Genomic DNA, 21,582 nt, shown 5'->3' with positions numbered 1-21,582 from the left:
TTGCTCAGGTTCTTTTCCTTCCTTACTCTGTTAGGTCCCCTTGCTGGCTTTCCTGATTGCCACCAATGGCTTATTGATTCATGGTTATGTCATAACAGATTAGACATCTTGTGTCTACCCAAATAAGCAGTCTGTAAAGGAAGGCTGCAAATTAATCATTCATTGGATTATAGATGTAATTACTAAGTACATCACATATAGTAAATATGAGAGATTATGGCATTTATAGTTTTCTTTTAATGGGCATGTGCCTTCATTAAGGCCATGTAAGGCTGGAAAAATAATCTACTCCTCTTGATATTCTTTTGCTGATGGAGCAGGACAAGTATATGCCTCTTTTAGGTTTGCGTTATTTTTAAGGGCCTGAGAGATTTGTACAATAATGCTCACTCTTCTGGTCCACATGCTGAGCCATAGTGCTGCGCAGGATAAGAAGGGTGACAATACTTTTCATGTCACCCTGCTGGCTCCTGTCTGCCGTTTGGACAAATATGGAATATAATCACACTGGTGAAGCCCACCCTTAGCTACAGTTTTGGTCTGTGGAAATGCTGCAAACATCCAACAATTCAAGTAAACTTAGCAGTAACTAATGATGTTGAGCATGCAATAAAACGTTGTATGTTAAAGAAGAACTCGTCAAGCTGATATATATTTTAACATAAGGAGCTGTTAAAATCAGTAAATAATTCCAATGGGCTCTTTTTTACCTCTACTCTTTCCAATAGAAAAAAAGCTTTTATGCAGTCCAGTGTTTGACACTATAATATGTGTATCTATGTCAACCCCTCTACAAAACATACTGACTCACACAATATCACAATGTAAATACACAAAAGGCAACTTAGGAAATGGTACAACAGCAAAATTGCCTCCACAGCAGCAGTAAATAATTAGTAACAAAACACACAGTATAGAGACGTCCCTGGCACGGCAACAATTAATGTATATATGAATTTACAAATACTATGCAGCACAGCATGTATGGTCAGCTTTAAGAGATGATAAAATATTGCCAGTTTGTAAACTGTTTACTTCATCACCTTTCCAGATTTCTTATCTTTAAGAACAATCTCACTTTCTAGTCTATGTAGGTTAAGGACAGGTTTTATGTCATTATAGCTGGCCATACACTAGTCAAATTTTGACACTGTGTTGCCCCCTGAGGACACCCCTTCCCCCATTTGACAAGTCAATTTTTCAATCAATTGTTTACAAAAAAGCCAGTCCAAAATTTCAGTCAATCAGCTGCAATCTCTGTTGGGGTATTTTGACATTGGCAAACCCGCTGCTGTCACAATACAATGGCATGGCGGGTGGGAGGGGGATTCCCCCATTCACACTAAAAAGCATGTAATTGAGTCTTTTTTTTCTTGTTCATCCCATGGGGCTGTATGTGGCTAGACTTAGATTGTCCTGAGCAAATGGGTTGAGAGGTGAGTGGTCCTAAGCTGTTATCACACATCTAGATCTTCACCATAAAGAGACTTTTAACCACAGAGTAATACCTAAAAAGACATGCAGACCTGAACAAGCAGCTATAGTTCTAACCAAACAAGATGTTTTAATTCTTTATGTTTTTAAATGATAGTGACCCCTTAAGGAATATATTTTCTCTTACAGACAGCAGTTAACAAAGGTCAATATAATAAATGAGTAATCTATGTCTCATAGATCTTCTCTCAGTTATATATATTGCATGTAAATTGAAAGAATGTTGATTTTTTTTTTTTTCATTTATAAATGTACAAACATATGAGGTTCATAATCCTTTCTAAAAGTGCATCATATTTCCTCTCTCATATGCTCATATAGTGCTTTCACAAACACAACACTTAGCTATGCAGTGCACATAAGAGACAATAGAATATGGAAACAACATGACAATGTAAATGTGTATGTATGTGCATATATACATATTGAGAGGTGATGAGCTTATAACTCAAAATGGTGGTTTAACATATGTACTTAATGTATGTGTGTGTTTTTATATATACACAAAAATTCTCATATAAATCTATACAAGTATTCATCAAGCAAAGATGTAGCTACTGTTCCTCTTATATTGTAAACTTTGGAAATGAATACTTTTTTTAACCTTTAGAAACCCCCTGAATAAATGTTTTGTTGGGCCTGATTAACTAAACTTTGAAATAAGGTGAACCTGGATCTAATTTACTAATTGGTGACATTAACCTTTATTCCCTTCAAACATCCAATTATTTTTCAGCTTTAGAACAGTGCCATTGTTTTTGTTTTTTTTTTCAATTTTTCTTGCACATTATTGGAAGTATAAAATCGACAAGTGTTCACTTCGCTTTTCACTTCAGTAAATTAGCCATGGTGTTTATAGTTTCCAGAGTTAACAGGTTTGAGGATTCAGTGGATGTAGCTATGTATCAGCTATCAGTGCGTTTTAAAAAACTGTACATCTATTCCTTACATCATATCATCACATATAAAGACAACCAATATAAAAGTTGTACATTTATAAAAAAAAATAATTTCTAGGAAACAGGCCTTCCCCTGAAGATATACCATATAAAAATGATGGATTTATAAATATTGCTATTCACTGCAGCATGATGGTCAGAGTTTATCTTGGCAGAGGAAATGGTATTGCTCCAATCACTTCATCTAGCTTCAGTGGTTGCCTCAGGACACACTCTTCTTTGCTAGTCAGCTTGATAAAGGAATAAACAGCATCCAGGAGCCTCCGGAAAATCTGGAGAAGATTTTTCTCTTCCACATATGGAAGATACAAGAGCAGAGCCAATCAGCTAGCAAATGGGTGTCTGGTGACAAGAATGGCATATGCCGCTCACTGATTTTTTTGGACCCAGTCCCAACTTTCGTCATACTCTTTCCGATTCTTCTCTGCCTCAATAATTTCTTTGTACCTTCTACGGAAGAATCCCATCTAAAAGAGAAAGAGAGAAAAGCAAAAATATATATTACAATTCAAATCTATTATCTTTCTTAAATACAAATATATTAGAATACATTTTTAGATTTGGAAAAAAAAATCTTGCTGCTTCAAGCAAACCTATTCAAAAAAGAATTCTAAAGCTTCAACTCAACCATGCCTATACTTAACTTTGCTGCCATTCATCTGTTTCTCTGATCTCTGTCACTTGGTAAAAATCATGTTATTTGTGGGTACAGGGCAGCATGTGACACTCCCCTCTCCTCACAATGTAGCTGAATGGTCAATCACCAAGAACCAGCATTATTGCATGGGCCAGGGAGTTTGCACTAGAGTTATTATCTGAGACATTGTAGCTGGCAGCAGGGATCAGAGTAGTGGGAAATAATTATCTAGTACATCGGTTCTCAACCTGTGGGTCGGGACCCCTTTGGGGGTCGAATGACAATTTGCCAGGGGTCGGCGGGAGTCTCCCACTATTAGATAGCGGCTCCGGGATGCCCGGGAGAGAAACACTTCCTCCCGGAAAGTGCTCTGCTTGGAATGCATAGCTAGATTCCTATTGGCTATTTCACTTTGCAATAGCAAACTAGCTATTGCAACCGCCCACTGCTGCTGTCACTCAGCAGAGGGGGACCTGCAGTTCTCCATCAGGTCCCCATCTAGTGATTATCATCATTATTATTAATAATAAAAGCTGACAAACTCGGCTTGTGTTATATGGTTTGCCATTTTAGCTGTTACAGCAGTGGGTCTCAACCTGTGGGTCGCTGTGTGATTTCTGCCTTGCTAGGTGAGAGTCCTCCTCAGCCCTCTCCTAACGCAGCAGTGTCAGTTCTCCGCCAGTCCGCCAGATGTCGCTGCAGCAGCCGCGTCAACCCCAAATTTTACCGTTGGGGGTCACCACAACTTGGCAAATGTTAACAAGGGGTCCCGGCCCTAGAAAGGTTGAGAACCACTGATCTAGTACTTTAGACTTTTTTATTAATGACAGATTTATTTGAGCAGTTTAAAGGCATTGTACATACAGACACCTGAGGAACACTTGGCGCCCATTTCCAACTCCCATATAACATTCCAGGTGTTCTTGAAATTGGAAATACATTCACTTTGTTTTGAGTTCTATTGTCATGTTCTTTGCAATTACTCCTCCATGCAGACTGTCAGATTTGTGTACTACTGTACTTGTGTACTAGATTTGTGCATTAAAGTGTACTACTGCATTTTTTCTTTTTATGAGTAACAACATGAGCAACATGGGCAGCCTGCATTCAATTGTACAAATCATACGCATCTGTATCGAATCTTATCCGCCATACGCATCTTATCTGCTATCTTTTTGTTAGTTAACTGAATTATTTCTGTATGCATAACGCAAACCTAAAGTTTGCAACCTTTCTCTACTTTGTGAATTGTTGGCTCCATGTTGCACATTCTATTATCAAAAGCTGGCTTCTGGGATTTTGAAACCAGTCCCTCAATGGTGGTCAAGACTAATCGTGTGCACGTTATGCTCCACCAGTGGGAAATCATAGGTGTATGTTATTTATTTATTTTTTAGACTTCTTCTAGTATAGTCTTTAGTCTATTTTAAAGTGACAGTATCTGTGCAAAAGGCTCCCCAATGCATTGATACTCACCTAACAGCGTTTCTTCCACTTCCTCAGGCAATTAAGATATTTGGTAATTCCAGGTGTAAGAGAGCAAGCGAGCTCCACCCATGTGACAGGAGTCCCCCACAAGTTTAGCAGACAATCTCTGGCCAGGGCACTGTCACATGATGGAGGGAGTGCCGTTACTGCTCCCCTTAGTGTCCAACACCAGTTGTCACTGTGGATTTTGGTGCCAACTGCTATGGTGGAAGGAGTGCCAGGGGATCTATGGCAATCTGAATATTAATGTGTTTGGGCGCCCCCTTACACAGAATGAGCAAGGTGTCAGGGTTTCTTTAACCACATATCATTATTATTTTTATTACCACAACTACTGCTGTTACTACTGTATTTTCTGTAGTGCTCAAAACCTGAAGGCTGATGGGATACATAATATACATATGTAAATGGGATCTGGCAACAGTAGTCACTTATAACAAAGTGTAGTATTAATTTTCATTAATCTTTTAAGAATGTCTACAAACTGGTTATTTTGTAATTTTTTTCAAGCCTTACTATTATTAAGCCGTATTACTAGTTAATTGTTATTTGAATCTATTGATGCTGCAACCAAAAGCATAGGAAAAGGAAATGTATATATATTTCAAATAAAGACATTCAGAATATGGCAGAGTAAATGAAAAATGTGGCTATGGAAGAATTCTGTGTTACTTATGTACAAATGAATGAATTCATTATGCCTGCTTGGGGATTTTGACTCAACCTGTGCTGTTTCTCTTGGCAGTGGTTGTGTTAAAATAAATTAGGTTCTTTTCAATTCCTGCAACAATACGTTCTTAGAGATTCATTTTCAGGAAAGAAGAACACTTGTGCACGTGCGTATTGAAACTAAATCGACTGCCTACATTGAAATAATCAAGGTATGCCATTTTATTGTGTTCCCACATTTTTTGACAGGCCAGTCAGTACAGAAATAAAAAACAATAATACGTTGTGGTGCAGCCATTGCTGTCCAGGCATGTTTTGTATGTACTTCCAATGGGAAAGTAAGTACAACATTTATGATCGATTCTGTATTTCATATTTTGTTCCAGAAGAAGCACTTGTTTGCTGTTATATTCTATGTACCTAGCATCTCAGCTCAGCCAGACATTCTGAATAATGAACTTTCATGTGCAGAGTGTTGGCGAATATGATTTGCATTAAAACTAAAAAAGACCTGGATTCTCCAAAGTCACATTCATGAAAATAAATTCTGGCAAATTCAATATGGCAAAGATGCCATTACCTTTAAGCAATGGTTAAAAAAAAAAAACAGCTTTAAACATTGGGCTTGATTTACTAAAGGTGATGAGACTGTTCACTGAACTTTCATTTAGCTTAGTATATGAGTTGAATTACTTCAATTACTTTCTCATGAATGGGTATTGAAAGTAAACACAGATCTAGAATATTTGATATAGCTAAGCAAGCATTATCTTTCTAAGTAAACACTCTTTGTGAGTCAACAGTCTTTACTTTGTTAGTAAATTAACTACATTAAATAACTGATTTCAAATTAAGGTTCATATGCAGCTTGTTGTGCAAGGTTTTCAGAAAGCTATTACATAGGCTTTTATAGCTTTAAAGAGAATCTATTATGGTTTCTGGCTAACATTTTTTTTAATTTACATGTTTACTTTACAAACATTTAATACAGTGTTCCAATATAAAATTAATACTTGGAAATTGTTGATTTTTTCCTTTTAGTTGAACCACTTATTTATAATGCATGTTAATGTACATAAGGGTATAATATTTTCTCAGAATCATAATTCAGAACAGAAGATAATGCTGGAGACGCTAATCCTTTTCATTTGTAATGAACATGTAATATAACAATCAGGAAGGCAGGAAGGATTATTTTCAAACATATCTAAATTATTCTCAAACCCTTTTAAACAATGGCCCTGTGTAATGTAATGCATAACTTTTACACTGATCATTAGATTTAGAGTAAATGATAAAGTGGTGAGGAGTTTAAACAGAATTAAGTTTAAAACACTTAACAGTTTCTTCAGTTGAACAATGTTTCTGCTATTCTACTAAAGGTTTTATCACTATCATTTTCTTTTTTAAAAAGGCATTGTGTTTTTTAATGCACATTTAAGCATTAGCAGATAACAGGGCATTGATAAGCTATCTGCAATCAATCAACAGTATAAATGGGCTCCAAATATGTTTCAGTATTGTCAACAAATATGCTTGGATATTTGAACCTTGACTGCTTCTCATTTGTTGATAATCCAAAGCATCAGAGAGCATGAAATCATACTAAACCAATTGTAAATGTCAACTACATACACCACATCGGCATTGTCACATGCATGTGGGAAGGCTACATTTACAGCATCAATCTGCAGTTGTTTTTTTACACTTTTTTTTGTGCTGTAGTTTCTGGACATCCGCCCTGGACAGTGGCAAACCTGAGAGCAAGAAGGGATGCAAGTAATCACTGAGCCAGTGGAATTGATTTACTAAAGGCAAAGTGAATTTGATTTATTTTTCAAGTGAATTTCCACTTTTAACTGTTCTTTAGCTTAGTTCATGTGGAGAAGATTCAAGCAAGGAAAATAAAGAAAACTGTATTTTTGCTTGCACGTCATTGGATGATGCAGTTAGTAGAACTTCAATGTATTCACTAAAGGAAAATTCCCTTGCAAGGTGAACAGATGTAAGTCGATGGGGAGACCCTCCACACTACCCACAGCAGTCCCGGCCAGATAAGAAAAAAAGTGGTGCTCGCAGTGATGAATTACCACGGATGGCGCCGTGCAAACACAGGAAAGTCAGGAAATCACCAGCACTCAGTAGTAAAGATAAATATGTCCCTTGTATTGGACAGAAAGCGTCACAGACATCCAAATAAACCGACGTTTCGGGGCCGCGTAGGGTCCCTTCCTCAAGGCAGAAAGATGTGACCTTCTTTGGTGGCATCTTTCTGTGATCTATGCTTGCCAAGAACCGAAAAGAGACAGCGGTGGGACATAATTCTCTAATAGACTCAAATATTTTGATTACCATTCATCACTATAAACGAATGCCTGTAGAAAACCCAGAAATCTAGTTACTCCACACTATACATTATAGGAATATTGTGGAGTTAGAATTTTCATAGGCTACAGTGCTTCCAAGGAAAAGAGATTAAGTTAAAGTATAGAAAGAGGAAATTAGAAAAATACAAGGGCAGGATATACACAATTTTCAAAGCGAGATCTACCAAAAAGTCATGTGGCTTGAAAGCTAAGCTTAGTTGGATATTGAACTAACACAATGAAAGTTCATCCAAACTTTCATAATAAAACAGACCTTAATCCCTATTGCTACAATTAGAGTTTTGATCTAGTTTTTACTTTCCTAAGTGCGTATACAAGGCATACATAAAAAGACTTGGCTCTGTCAATAAAGCAATGTGGCCGGGGTGTTATTTATTATTGCTCATAATTACTTCCAGGAACCAAACAGGGAAGTTAGTGTCACAATAAAATGAGCAAGAGGATATCCATAAAGGCTGAATCAAGGAATGCTGTCTTGGAATGTCCTTTCACACAGAACAGAAAGCCAGTGGAATTCAGAGGGAAGCCAGAAGAAATAGAAGAAGGAACACTATTACGAGGATTTCAGATCGACTTGGATAACTTACTTAATGAAAAATGAAATGTAAATTTTCAAGACTATACTAAAGACCTGAGTTCCCCACAGTGGGATATTAAAGAGTCACATTTCCCTGCTAAGAAACTTGAATTATTCTACACATTTCCATGAAATTACTTTTTGGCTAATCTTTGATTGTTTTTATTCCAAGGTATTTATGCAATTTCCTACCACAGGTATTAATCTAAAAGCATCAGCGGGTTTTCTAACAACACTTGAAACATGTATTATCCTCCCATAATGGAAAGCAGTAGCAAATATGCAACAGATTAACAGCCTAGAGCCCAAAGGGTAATGCTAGCCCAGCAGGTCAGTTCTTGTTCCTACACAGACCTAAATAGTCTGTCACCAATGGCAAAGGGCAACAGTAATTCCAAACACTTGATGCATGTTGGCCAAAAAAACAGAACGATTTCCTAGTCATTTCCACCACTTTCAAATAGCTTTCAGTCATGCAATCAAACAGAACAAGCCAACCTATCACCATCACCACCTTAAAGACATACATACAACAAGTTCAAAACTGTCAATTTTTTAAAGTTTAAATTATCTGTTCAATTTTTTTATGGATCAAAATTTGGTTGAAAGTGGTTTTATTTTACCCTCTGTAAGGCCAGAAAAGGGTCTCATGAGAAATAGCTGTTAAATCGTTGCACATCCCATTCCTTCTCATCCTCATGTACTTTGTTCACAAATGAGTAATCTACAGTAAGTAATGGCATTGCTAGTGCGGGGCACCCACCCCATATTTATTTTATTTTTTGAACTCTGCTCTGCCAGACTGCCACTCAGTGGCTCTGGTGCCATCCCCTGCCCATCTCTAATACTGCTTGTTTGGCTTCCATGAAGTCCCTCTCTGCAATTCCCTGAATGGAAAACCTGCTTCAAAGTTTCTGTCTGAGGCCAGCAGTGGACTTTGGGTGAAAACAGCGGCACATCATTATGCTCCAACACCAGCACAGTCCCAATTGTTCCTGTTGGTTGTAAAAATAGTCTGAAAAATTGAGCTTTTGCAAGGTACTTGACCTTAATGTTGCTCCCAGAATTGGCACTTCCAACAGCAGTCAGCTACCAGTAAGAAATACAGAAGGATGGGTGCCACTGACTGTCATTGAGGAGGGGGCAACAGGTGGTCTTCATATCCAGTAACACTATGTTCTGCAACAGTGTGTATTACTGGGTGCTGCAGTGCTGAGCATTTACTGGGTGGTGCTGCTGATTTGTCTGTGAGGAGAAAGACGTGGGGTTTTAATGCTTTACCATTGAGTGCTGCAATAAGTTACCCAAGCATGCATTCTGGGTGTTACACACTCTTTACCTCTGCCCTCTGTACATTATGCTCTTCTGACCCCTTTACCCTGTGCATTCTGAACTTCTGAACACTACACTCTGTGCATTATGCACTCTTAAACCCCTGAGCTCTGTGCGTTATGCATTCCTAATCCCCTGTTACACAGTCCTTACTTCTGCACTGTCTGCGTTATGCACTTCTGATTCCCCGTATGCTGTGTTATGTGCTCCTGATCTCTGGTTTAGGTTGAGGTTTCAATTAACCATGTCCCTTTAAGCCTCTCAATCCCACAATATGGCCACACCCACCTCTTGCTACTTTTCTTGCTACTTTGCACTACAGACGCCACATCATTTTGATTTTCAAGGTGCCCAAGGCTGCCCCTATTCTTTCACAATTCTAGCAATGAATTCCTTCTTCAAGCTTTACAATACATGGTTTGATATAATGGATATGTTGTGTTTTCTTGGACTCTTCTCCTGTGAATAATCTGAATTCAAAAGTAAACATTTTTTATGTTATAGGGGACATCTAGAAGTGTTAAATGTGTCTAAGCAGTACACTAAAACATTTACCCTTTATCTGGAATTCCTCTTAAAAAATAGCAGAGCATTCCCTGGTATGTGAGTGTGCCTATGCACTCCTATTCCTACAGCCTCATTTGTTGTATATCTGCAGTTTATACAGGGATTCCTATAACAGAAATGGTTACATTCATCTGCTATTTGCCTCCAGCATTCTGTAGAACTGTTACATTGTATCTCGTTGCCCCTGGTCTTAAGTATAGTTTTTATTTGTATGAATAATATAGTAAGCATACTAAGAATTCCAAGAGTTTATGTTCCACTGGCAAGTTAAAATATACCTTACCTTCCATAGTAGCACAGCCAAAAGCAAGAATATAAGGATCCCAAACAGTAAGCTAATGGCAATGATCCAGCCGACCACATAACCACGTGGCTCAAGATTATGTAAGGCCTCAAAAACCACCTGGAAAGAAATTGCACTGTTATACGGGTTGAATTTAAAAAAAAAAAAATAATAATTCTTACTTCTAAAGAAGGTGCCATCTAAGTATTGTAACAAATATAAAGGTAAAAAAGAAACCCAACAACTTTAACTTCTCTATCAACATGGGACAAAGAAAAAAAATGCTACAGATGTTAAGATGATAAATACCTGGGACCTCGTATAGAGATAAGAAAAGGCAAAATGGAAGGAATACCATGGATTGCATTGTAAGGGATAAAGGGTTTTAGAGTTTTTATACTCCTAGAGCTGGAAATGTACTATACATACTGTATGCCAAAATTCACAGTGTCTTTTAGATTTCCAACAGGCTACTGAATTTTACTTTTCAATATGTTCAAACACTTTCATCCATTTCATTTCAGTGTTGGGAAAGCAATGTATGGTTTTATTGACATTCCATGGATGGTACTAGAGGGCATGGAAATTCTGTGTTTGTTAAAATATGTGAATATTATAGAAAATAACCTCATGTAAATTCCACTATCATGTGTATATATTGCTCAGTTTCTTAAAGTATAAATAAAAGCTTCTGTATGACAGTCTAAACATGAATCAAACACAGTTGATATGTGATGCACAAGCCCCAAAAAGTAAACAATTCCTTTACCTTCCCTGACTGAGCCAAATCCTCCTTTGTTTGTGCCTTACAGTCATAGCCAAAATATTCTGCTAATCCAGAAACCAGTGGGCAGGACTAGGTGTGGCCAGGTGCTGATTCAACAGTAATAATGCTGATAGCCATGCCCTCTAAAACATTTTTTCCATCCCACTGTAGTCCAAGCAGGAACAGCCTATGTTAGAGTGGCAACTCTGCTCTGAACTCAGGAGCAGCGCGGCATTGTTGCCATACCATCACAGGAAGCTGCATTATGGGAACTTTCCTTGCCAGTATCCACTCTAGGTATTTGTGGGACTTTGCAGAGGAACTTGCAGAAAACTAATGCTGCAGCGCAAATATTTAATGGGAGGCCATAGTTCTACTTTAAGTCGCAAATGACACCTGATCCATACTTCCATACTTGACATGCAACATAAATGTAATCAAAAAGTAATTGCATAACTTAACTGCCATATTTAACCCTTACATGGTCGAATCCTGTATCTCTGTTTGCCAGACTAGTTTTACTAGTTTTCACATGCACATTACAAGTAGGGGGAGATGGTCTTTTAACTTGATTTAAATTGCAACAATATAAATACACAAATGGACTACATCACCCTATGGAGTGACATTGCAATACATTGCAGTACTCTGGTCATATACCTTTGAAAAAGCCCTCATGTAGAGGGAAACGCATCAGGGCCATTGTATCCTGTGGAGCCATCTTTGTTTGCCTGGGGAATGGACTATCTTTACAGCCAATACAAAATATACTATACATGAGCCATACAATATATGCTAGGACATTTGCAATGTGGAAATGAGGTTTTAACTCTGAACAATCAAGTACTTGCTAAGAACCAGGATTCGGGCGAGATTCATACAATAAATATGCCCTATACAGTATGTGGGACAGTGAGCTTCAATAGATGCAATATATATGCATGTTGACTATTATGCGTTACCAAAATGGAGCTTTGTGAAGTGTTAGGACATTAGATGTGGACTAGGGGGCAGGGGACTCCAGCCCCTCAGTATGTGTGACATATTGTGAATAGTGATGAGCCGAACAGGTCTGAGTTCGGTTTGAATACGAACTTTAGAACATCCAAAAAGTTTGAATTCGAATTTGAACTCAATACAAGTCTATGGGAGTAGAACTTTAAAAAACAATTGTCCCCTTTAAGATTGCTTATATGCAAGTTATTGGCCATAAAAAGTGTACGGGGATCCGGGTACTGCCCTGGGGGACAGGAATCAATGAAAAAAAAACTGTGAAAAAATAAAAAAATGTAAGGAGCAGTGATTTTAACATCACTTAAAGGGTAACAATAAAAATGCAAAACTAATTTAAATATCATGCCTGGGGGGTCCCCTTAACTTGCCTGTAAAGTGCAAATCTGTACGATGTATAGAACCTGCTGCAGCAAAACTCACATTTCTAAAGAAAAAAAATGTTGTTTTTTTTTAATTCTTAAAGCGTGCAGTTCCCCCTCTCAAACAATACCAGACCCTTTAGGTCTGGTAGGAATGTAAGGAGGGACCAATTTTTTTTTTAAAGCGTTGGGTTCCCCCTAAAAGTCATACCAGACCCTTGAAGTCTGGTAGGAATATTTAGGAGGGTCCCTACCAGACCCTTGATCCGAGCATAGGCCTGGCAGGGCCAGAAAAGGGGGGGGACGAGTGAGCACCCCCTCATACCAGGCCACATGCCCTCGGCGCTGGGAGGGTGCTTTTCCAGGGTCACCCCTTAATAAAGGGGCACCCAGATGCCACCCGCCGCTTGTGAATGAGTAAGGGGTACTTGTACCCATACCTATTCACTAAAGGGTTAAATAAAATTGTAAATAGAAAGTCCAGACTTTTGAAAAAAAATCCTTTATTTGGAAAAAAAACAAAACGACATGTTTTTGACAAAAACAAATAAATAAAATTGATCTCCCGATGCAATCCAGGGTCAATCACGACGTCCAGTGTTGTCGACGATGACGACTCGGCAAAATAAAAAACAAAAAATAAATAGAAATCATTTTTAGAAAACAGACGACCGCCTTCTGGTTCGCTTCAACGTACACCTGCTGCATAATAGCATTTTGACAAATGCTGGTAACATATAAACATTTGGGCAGAGCTAGCAGTGACAGCTAGCTCCGCCCAAATGTTTACAGTTGTGATAGGAGAACCATGATTGGGCAGAGTCATCATGACTTTGCCCAATCATGGCTTCACAGTTCTCTGTGCCCTGATTACGCAAAGTCTTACACCCTGACAGTTCATGTGTTCGCCAAACACACAAACTGCTGATGTTCAAGTCAAACTCACATTCAGCTCAAACATCGAGCCCAACACTAATTGTGAATCACCCCTTTGAATATACAGTATATAACAAGATGGTGCCAATATACAACAGGATTGTTTTATTGGATCCCATTTTGAGATTCATGCATATGTGAATATATAGAAGGGACTGTGCCCTACTGGTAACAATATTGAGGATTCACTGGAAGTCCATATGTGAGTTGCATGCCCATGATGAGCCAGCCAGTCAGGCCACAGTGCAGCACAGCTCCAGGTGTCATTTCCCCTCCCATGTAATCTAACTGTCTAATCTAGGACCTCTACTGTCTACTTAAGCTGTAGCATTTGACAACTGAGTATTAGTTAGTGCCAGGAGTAAAGGGGTTTACTCTTGATAATCTTGATATTGGCAGAAATTACAGACTTATATAAAGTCTGGGAAATGATCCAAGGGGCCTTCCAGGTATCTTGTGGTGCCTGCACTTCAAAATTCATATAGATTCATATACAACTTCTTAAAGTAGCATTAAAGTCTTATTATTTTACTTATATCTACTGCTAGCAAGCAGTAGACATATGCAAAAACATTTTAAAAAATTAAAAAGTTACCACATAAGTAGATACTTACCTGTGTCTCCGTCGCTCGCTTTGTGCTGTGGACCCTGAAAAAGCACCCTCGGCACTAAGAGGGTGCTTTTTCAGGGTCCCCCCTGGAAAAGCACCTTGTTCCCGTGCCGATGGGGACAATTGCCTCATCTCCATAAGGTCCGGGGGCGTTGGTTGTGGGGGTGCAGGTAAGGGAGCTTACTCGCATCAGGGTACCCCTTTAATAAAGTGGCACCCAGATGTGCTCCCCCTTGTGAATTAGTTACCCATTCACTAAAGAGTTAAATAAAAATGTTTAAAAAGAGGCCACGCTTTGGCTGGGCCTACAGCTCTGTTGAGCCGAAGCATATGCGTTCGGCTCAGCTGAGCTGCTCGGCTGCTGTATGGGTTATTGTGAATAGCCCGTACAGCAGCCCTTCAGTTCAACTGAACCGAAGGGCTCCAGAAGCCGAAGCGAGCCGAAGGATCAGCCAAAGCTACGGCTAGATCCTTTGGCTCAATAGTGAATAGCCCCCTAAATCTCATGTTCAGTATTTCATGTAAAAGGTTACACAAGGGCCAGGCTGAGGCAAAAGAGGTGTCAGGCTTCTGTTCAAGGGTTAAAATTTTTAAGCTGGTGTTTTATATCAATTTTTATTATCAATAAAATCTTTCAGAAATACAAAGTTAATGCATGATACTCTCTCTGACTGCTCTGATTTGGCAGAGCATCCTGGGTTTTCTAAAGAAGAGCACAGCAGCAGCCTTCATGGCTGCTATTCTCTATTTGAATCTCCTCCAATCCAGTGTGACTAGAACAAGTAAGAGAAAGGGGGGAAGAGTGATGAGTCAATCGTCTGACTCATTCAGCTACATGAGCAATCGGAAATGAATTACTCGCCTCTGTAAACAATAGGCTTGAAATCTGCTGAAAGATATGAAATACTTAAATATGCACATTTACCTGGTTAAAAAGAAAATTATTAGAATTATTACAACATACCTTCCTTCTCTCAATAAACTTTACAAAATAAAAGCTGGAACCTTCTTGTCGCTAGGAACTATCTCTCAAAATTCAGTTCAGGATACATAAAGGAATTTACTCTTCTAAAATAGTCTCATATAGTGTGGACACTGGCTTTGTATCCTGTTTAATTTTAGACCATATATCTAATCTTCTAATTCTAATTTATATGTACATTTTTCATAGTGAAAACATTTTACCTGGCAAGAATCTGAAGCTGAAGCACAATTAGGGCAGGTTGCTGTGAATAGTTTTTTTAGGCATACATTGTTTTTAAACTCTCATTAAAACACAATCCTTGGTGCGTTCCATAAAACAATAAGCTGCAGTTTTTCTAAACTATACAGATTTTACTTATGAAAAGAAAACTCAATTTATAGTAAAGTAACTGTTTTGTGTGCTCCTTCAGGCTACCTGTGCCAAAAACATGGAGGAGCGTGCCAAATACAGTGTCAAGGGAAAACGTATAATAATGTTGACCTTTTCTTACAAAAACATATTTTAGTTTCTCATTGCTGAGGGGGTGGTAAGCAGAAAGGAGCCATTACAAAAATGTAACTGCTAGATCCCTTGCCAAGTGAAAAGTCAATCCAGAGCCGCATTTGTTCTTGTGGTTGCATTCAATAACCTGCATTAATACTGTGTGCTGCAGAAGGACTGGGCTGGTGATTACAAAATTAACTCTTTCTTATCGGTATGAGGTATCACTACTAGAGGACATATTCCTATTTAACTTTTTAATTTTTCTAATCTAAACTGTAGACTTAATTAATGAAGTGTTGTGAGAAATTATTTGGTACTATCTCAAGATGGGGATAACCTTATTTACTTGGATTCAGTTTTAGTCTGTCTGTATAATGTTTATTAGTTAAAGCAGAAATCTGGGGATTAATCTTAACACTTGCTGCCCTCACACTTCAAGGGTTAAGTGCTCGTTTTGGTCTAGTGAGGAAAAAAACAGAGATATACTCATGCGATCCTCTAACAGAGATATACCTGTCTTCTCCTCCGTTGCAGCGATGGAACCCCTTCAGGGTGTCCTCACATCCTATACACAATGTATAAGATTTGATGACTCAGACATTATATCACTGCAGGGTAGGTGGGAAGAGGCTCCTGGGACAGGTCTAACAGCAAGTTGGCTCCAAGGATCAGGTGAGTATAACTTTGTTATTGTCCTCCCTAGGCCAAAACGAGCACTTAACCCGTGGGTTGGGTGGGTAGCCCCACTGCAGGGGTTAAGAAAAAATTCCCTGGAGTACTTCTTAACCAGTTGCCGTCCGCCCGTTGTAAAAGAAACGGATGGATGGCACTGCTGCATTGGCGGGTTGCCGTCTCCAGACGGCATTTTATTTCTGCTCGCGGGTGCGCCCTGGCAGAAAAGATCCATGCAGTGCAAACACCCGTTACCGGGTGTTTCACATATAGACGGTCGGCGGCTCTATAGCCTGCCGATCGTCTATATGTGCTCGTTTTTTCGGTCCAAAGACCCCTTTATTATTATTATACAGGATTTATATAGCGCCAAAAGTTTGCGCAGCGCTTTACAATGTAGGGCAGACATTTCAATCACAATACAATTCAAGACAAGATGGTAAGGATAAACGTAAATATGCGTCCGATGCATCAGCGTGCGAAAACAACAATTGCGCTACACACGTTGCACATCGCCGCAAACGTCGCAGTGAGAGGAATAATTTTAGGGCCATCAATCACTGATAACACTAAACTGATGAGCGGTAAAAGCTTTTAAAGCGTCGCCTGTGGCCAATTTTGGGTATTATAGTTTTTTGAGGTTTCGCGCACGCAATTTTAAGGCTTGACATGTTTGGTGTCTTTTTACCCGACGTGACCCCGTCTTTTATATTTTACCAAAAAATTTGGGTAATAATAAATGTTTTATCATTTAATATAGGGGAAACAGTTTTTTTTAACAAAATTTCGGTAATTTATCCTTAATATAGTAAAAAATAAAAACCCCAATGGTGAATAAATACCACCAAAAGAAAGCTCTATCCCCAAAAAATTGTATAAAATTAATTTCAGTACAGCTTTGCATGACAGAATAAATGTCAGTCAAAGTACCACAGCGCTGAATACTGAAAAATGGCCTGGATGGGAAGGGGGTTTAACACCGCGGATGTCAACTGGTTAAGGTAACAAGATTAATTACATAATATGCCAGAGCTGTGACCACTGTATTACTTGCCCCAGCACTGCTATCACATAAAAGCTCCTTAAAAAGATCTTATTGGGAATAAGTTAAAATAGGTGCGTTATTTCATTCTGGCTGGGGCAAAAGGTACAAAAACTAGAACTGGTATAGGGGTCCTTTTGATCTTCTCACTAATTAACATGGAGAACCTCAGTAGCCAGTTCACAAACAAGTGAATAAATATGACAGGGCAATCCATTGAAAATGTTCTTGCAGCATATCAACATGATCCCAGGTCTGGCAAAGCATTCATTACTAGTTACCGTCTATATCATATCAAATATTTAGCAGCACCAATATACAACCCCAATTCCGAAAAAGTTGGGACACTGTGTAAAATCAACATAAAAACAGAATGCAAAGATTTGCAAATCTCATAAACCCATATTTTATTCACAATAGAAAATAGAAAACATATCCAATGTTTAAACTGAGAAAATTTACCATTTTAGGGGGAAAAAATAAGGTAACTTTAAAATTGATGGCAGCAACATGTCTCAAAAAAGTTGGGACAGGGCCACAAAAAGCTGGCAAAGTAACTGCTACTAACAAGGACGAGCTGGGAGAACATTTTGCAACTAATTGAATTGGCAACAGGTCAGTAACATAATTGGGTATAAAAAGAGCATCAGACTGTGTTAGAAGTAAAGATGTGCAGAGGTTCACCAATTTACATCTAAAAATTGTCGAACAATTTCAGAAAAAAGTTTCTTAATGTAAAATTGCAAAGACTTTAAATATATCATCATCTACAGTACATAATATCATCAACATACTCAGAGAATCTGGAGAAATCTCCATGCACAAGGGACAAGGCTGAAACGCAATATTGAATGCCCATGATCTCGGGGCCCCCAGACAGCACTCCATTAAAAACAGACAGTTTCTGTAAAAGACAACACTAAATGGGCTCAGAAATACTTCCAAAAATCACTGGCTTGACACAGTTCGCCGTGCCATCCAAAAAAGTTAAAGCTCTATCATTCAAAGAAGAAGCCATATCTGAACATGATCCAGAAACACCACCATCTTTTCTGGGCCAAAGCTCATTTTAAATCTGTCGCAAAGTGGAAAACTGTTCTGTGGTCAAATGAATTGAAATTTGATATTCTTTTTGGCCACCATAGGTGGCGCATCCTCCAGACTCAACAGGAAAGGGACCTTCCAGCTTGTTATCAGCACTCAGTTCAAAAACCTGCATCTCTGATGGTATGGCGGTTCATTAGTGCGTATGAAATGGGCAGCTTGCACATCTGGAAAGGCACCATCAATGCTGAAAGATATATCCAGATTTTAGAGCAGCATATGCTTCTATCCAGACAGTGTCTTTTTCAGGGAAGACCTTAAACATTTCAGCAGGACAATGCTAAACCACATTAGATGCATGGTTTCGTAGTTGAAGAGTCCGGGTGCTTAACTGGCCTGCCTGCCATCCAGACCTTTCACCAATTGAAAATACTTTGCACATCTTGAAACAAAAAACATGACAAAGAAGACCCAGGACTGTTGAGCAGTTCACATCCTATATCCGTCAAAAATGGGACAACATTCCTCTCCAGCAAAAGGTCTCCTCAGTTCCCAGATGTTTACAGTGTTGTTAAAAGAAGAGGGGAGGCTACGCCGTGGTAACATGGCCCCTGTTCCAACTTTTTTGTGATGTGTTGCTGCCATCAATTTTACAATAACTCTATTTCTTAAAATGGTACATTTTCTCTGTTTAAACATTTGATATATTTTCTATTTTCAATAAAATATGGGTTTATAAGATTTGCAAATCATTGCATTATGTTTTTATGTAGATTGTATACAGTGCCCCAACTTTTTTGGATTTGGGGTTGGAATAATGTTTGTTTGATCCCTCACCGCATTGAGGATTAAGTTGACATGATTTTTTTAAAGATATGCTTATTGCTATCCATAGATTGGAAGCAAGGAAATTCGTTCACGGATGAGGTTTTAGAGTAACAATTTGTTTCTACGGGTGACCATACATGAAGAACAGTTTTGATTATTCAGAAGCCCCCTGTAGTCACAATGTAGTGATTGTTCATAAGTAGCAGAAACTTATAAGCTGCCTTACCAAGAGCCTCATCCAATAGATCAGTAAGGTTCAGTTATATTTTTAGAATTCTTTCATAATTGACATATTTAACAAAAAAACTTACCGTTGAATCTTGCGGGTTTCCGTGTGGTACTTCTATTGTCTGCAACCTTGAATCAGGTTCTAGTTTTACTGTGGCTCTTGTTACAAACTGGATTACTGAGGAACTGTCCTGTGGAACATATAATATGACATTTTCAAGGAGAAATAAACAGTCTGAAGTACTCCCTTGTGCACTCATACCGTATATCCTTATATTGCCTTAAACATATGTATTCTTTATAGCTGGGTCAAACTATAACAATAGATTGACTGTTGCTATAATTACTAGTATTTTCAACAGGAAAAGCCACTGAGAGCTTAAAATAACAGTCACATAGCTGAAAATAACGATGATTATGGTAATAACACAGCAAGTGTAGTGAATTGAGCCTAAAGTTTCCTTGATCTCCATTTGATCTCCTCCTTCTCGTTGGAATGCAGGAAGTGATGTATTTTACATCACTTCCGCATTCCTCTGTCACTCTCCGGTACAGAACGCGGAGAGAAGCTGGTGAAGCAGATCTCTGCTTCATCAGCTTCTCTGGGGGTCCCTAGGTGGCATCAGGGGTCTTAAAGATCCCTGATGTCTCCATAAAGAAGACCCATCACTGCAAATTGGCTATCACATAGGGGGCTTGTTACCCCCCCTATGTGATAGCAATAAAGTTAAGTGGGAAAAAAAGGTTTAAAAAAATAAAAGTTACAAAAAAAATAATAATTTAAAAGTCACATATAAAAGCAATTGAAAAAAATGTTTAAAGTCCCCTGCCCCACATACACATGCAAAAATGCGTTGAGTGTGCCTACGTACAAAAATGACGATTGCACCAATTGCACCGCAGATGTTACATATCGCTGCGAACGTTGGAGTGCGAGCAATAAGTCTAGGGCCATCAATCACTGATAACACTAAACTGATGAGCGGTAACATACTTTTTAAGCATCATGTATGGCCAATTTTGGGTATGGAAGTTTTCTGTGATTTCTTCACAGCATATATTAATACACAGCATACATTAATACATAAGAAAAATCTAAATATCATTGTAACATATCTCATATAGTGAAAGAAATATAGTAAGAGCATCAGGACTACTAAACACTCTTTAGATTCTAGCACTGGTGCTTTGAGTAGGGAGTAGGGTTTGCACTGGCCATTATTTCTATTAGTGAAGGGCAAAACTTGTCTCCATCTTTACAAGGTGTCTTAATGAAGATGAATGTGTGTCAAACACAGGTCTAGTCCCCTGTGTCTTACCTTTTTTAATATTTCTGTATTTAGCAGCATAAGAATATCAATGTTTCGAGTCTCATCTTTAGCCAATGGCATTAGTTTACATTCTATGTCCAAGCATGGATATGCAGATTTCTGACAATCCTAAGAGACAAAACACAGTTTAATAATTAGTATAAACAAGAATTTTCTGCTAAGACAAACAAGGTATGGATTATAGTAAAGCAAAAGCTTCTGGTGGTTTATAATTGACACATATTTGATTATTTTTAAGGTTTTCAGTTATTAAAAACATATTTTAACACCAAGTAGGCATACTTTCTGCTGAGAGACTGGAGAACCTAAAATTTCCAAAGTCATATATTTGCCTAATCTCTGTTGATATCACTCCTGGGTACTGAAACAAATGCTGTATATAGGATATGCCTTAAAACTGCTTATAAATGCAGTGTTTTTTTTAGATGTTACATGCCAACACTATGGGCCTAGTCTACTGAAGTGAGAGGTGAAGTGCAGTGGCGATCTCACAACAATGCACAAGGAGACTGCGATTATTTTGAGCCTGTTCACACCTACATGTTGCATGTGTATTTTTGCTTTCAAAAACCAGTCTTCTCCTCTTAGCAATATCTACTCTAGCCGGTCTGTAAAGGAAAGTGGAGCGAGCAGCGAGCAGGCTACACCATGCTTGATGTGGAAGAACTAAGACGGCCGGTGAGGTAAGCTAATTTCTTAATTTAACACATAATTTCAGTTTGATTTGCTATTGTACGCTTGTAGAAATTACCCTTCTGTTGTACCCTACAACATTTTTGTTGTAGGGTCACTTGTGTCAATTGCTTGTCATCGACCAAAACAAAAGCACATGAAAAGCATGAAAAATGCATTACAATGCTTCAAAAACACACATTGTGTGTAAAAACACAT

The 21,582-nt window shown here is 38.4% G+C and overlaps 1 protein-coding gene across 1 annotated transcript in view; it reads right to left on the bottom strand.

Annotated features, from left to right (window-relative positions):
- Window positions 1-2,425: 2,425 nt before the first annotated feature.
- The window catches only part of LOC108800102 (integrin alpha-9-like), a 119,240-nt gene continuing 100,083 nt past the window's right edge, over window positions 2,426-21,582 (bottom strand). The window contains exons 11-14 of the mRNA XM_018572044.1: window positions 20,680-20,799; window positions 19,444-19,551; window positions 10,394-10,513; window positions 2,426-2,920 (exon numbers count right to left, since the gene is read on the bottom strand). Coding sequence (XP_018427546.1) covers window positions 2,822-2,920; window positions 10,394-10,513; window positions 19,444-19,551; window positions 20,680-20,799 — 447 coding nt within the window. The 3' untranslated portion in view covers window positions 2,426-2,821. The remainder of the gene's footprint in view (window positions 2,921-10,393; window positions 10,514-19,443; window positions 19,552-20,679; window positions 20,800-21,582) is intronic.

Source organism: Nanorana parkeri, unplaced genomic scaffold, assembly GCF_000935625.1.
Source record: "Nanorana parkeri isolate BGI_ZX_2015 unplaced genomic scaffold, ASM93562v1 scaffold1912, whole genome shotgun sequence".
In the NCBI taxonomy this organism is placed as follows: domain Eukaryota; kingdom Metazoa; phylum Chordata; class Amphibia; order Anura; family Dicroglossidae; genus Nanorana; species Nanorana parkeri.
This window is presented reverse-complemented; position numbering and strand designations above follow the sequence as displayed.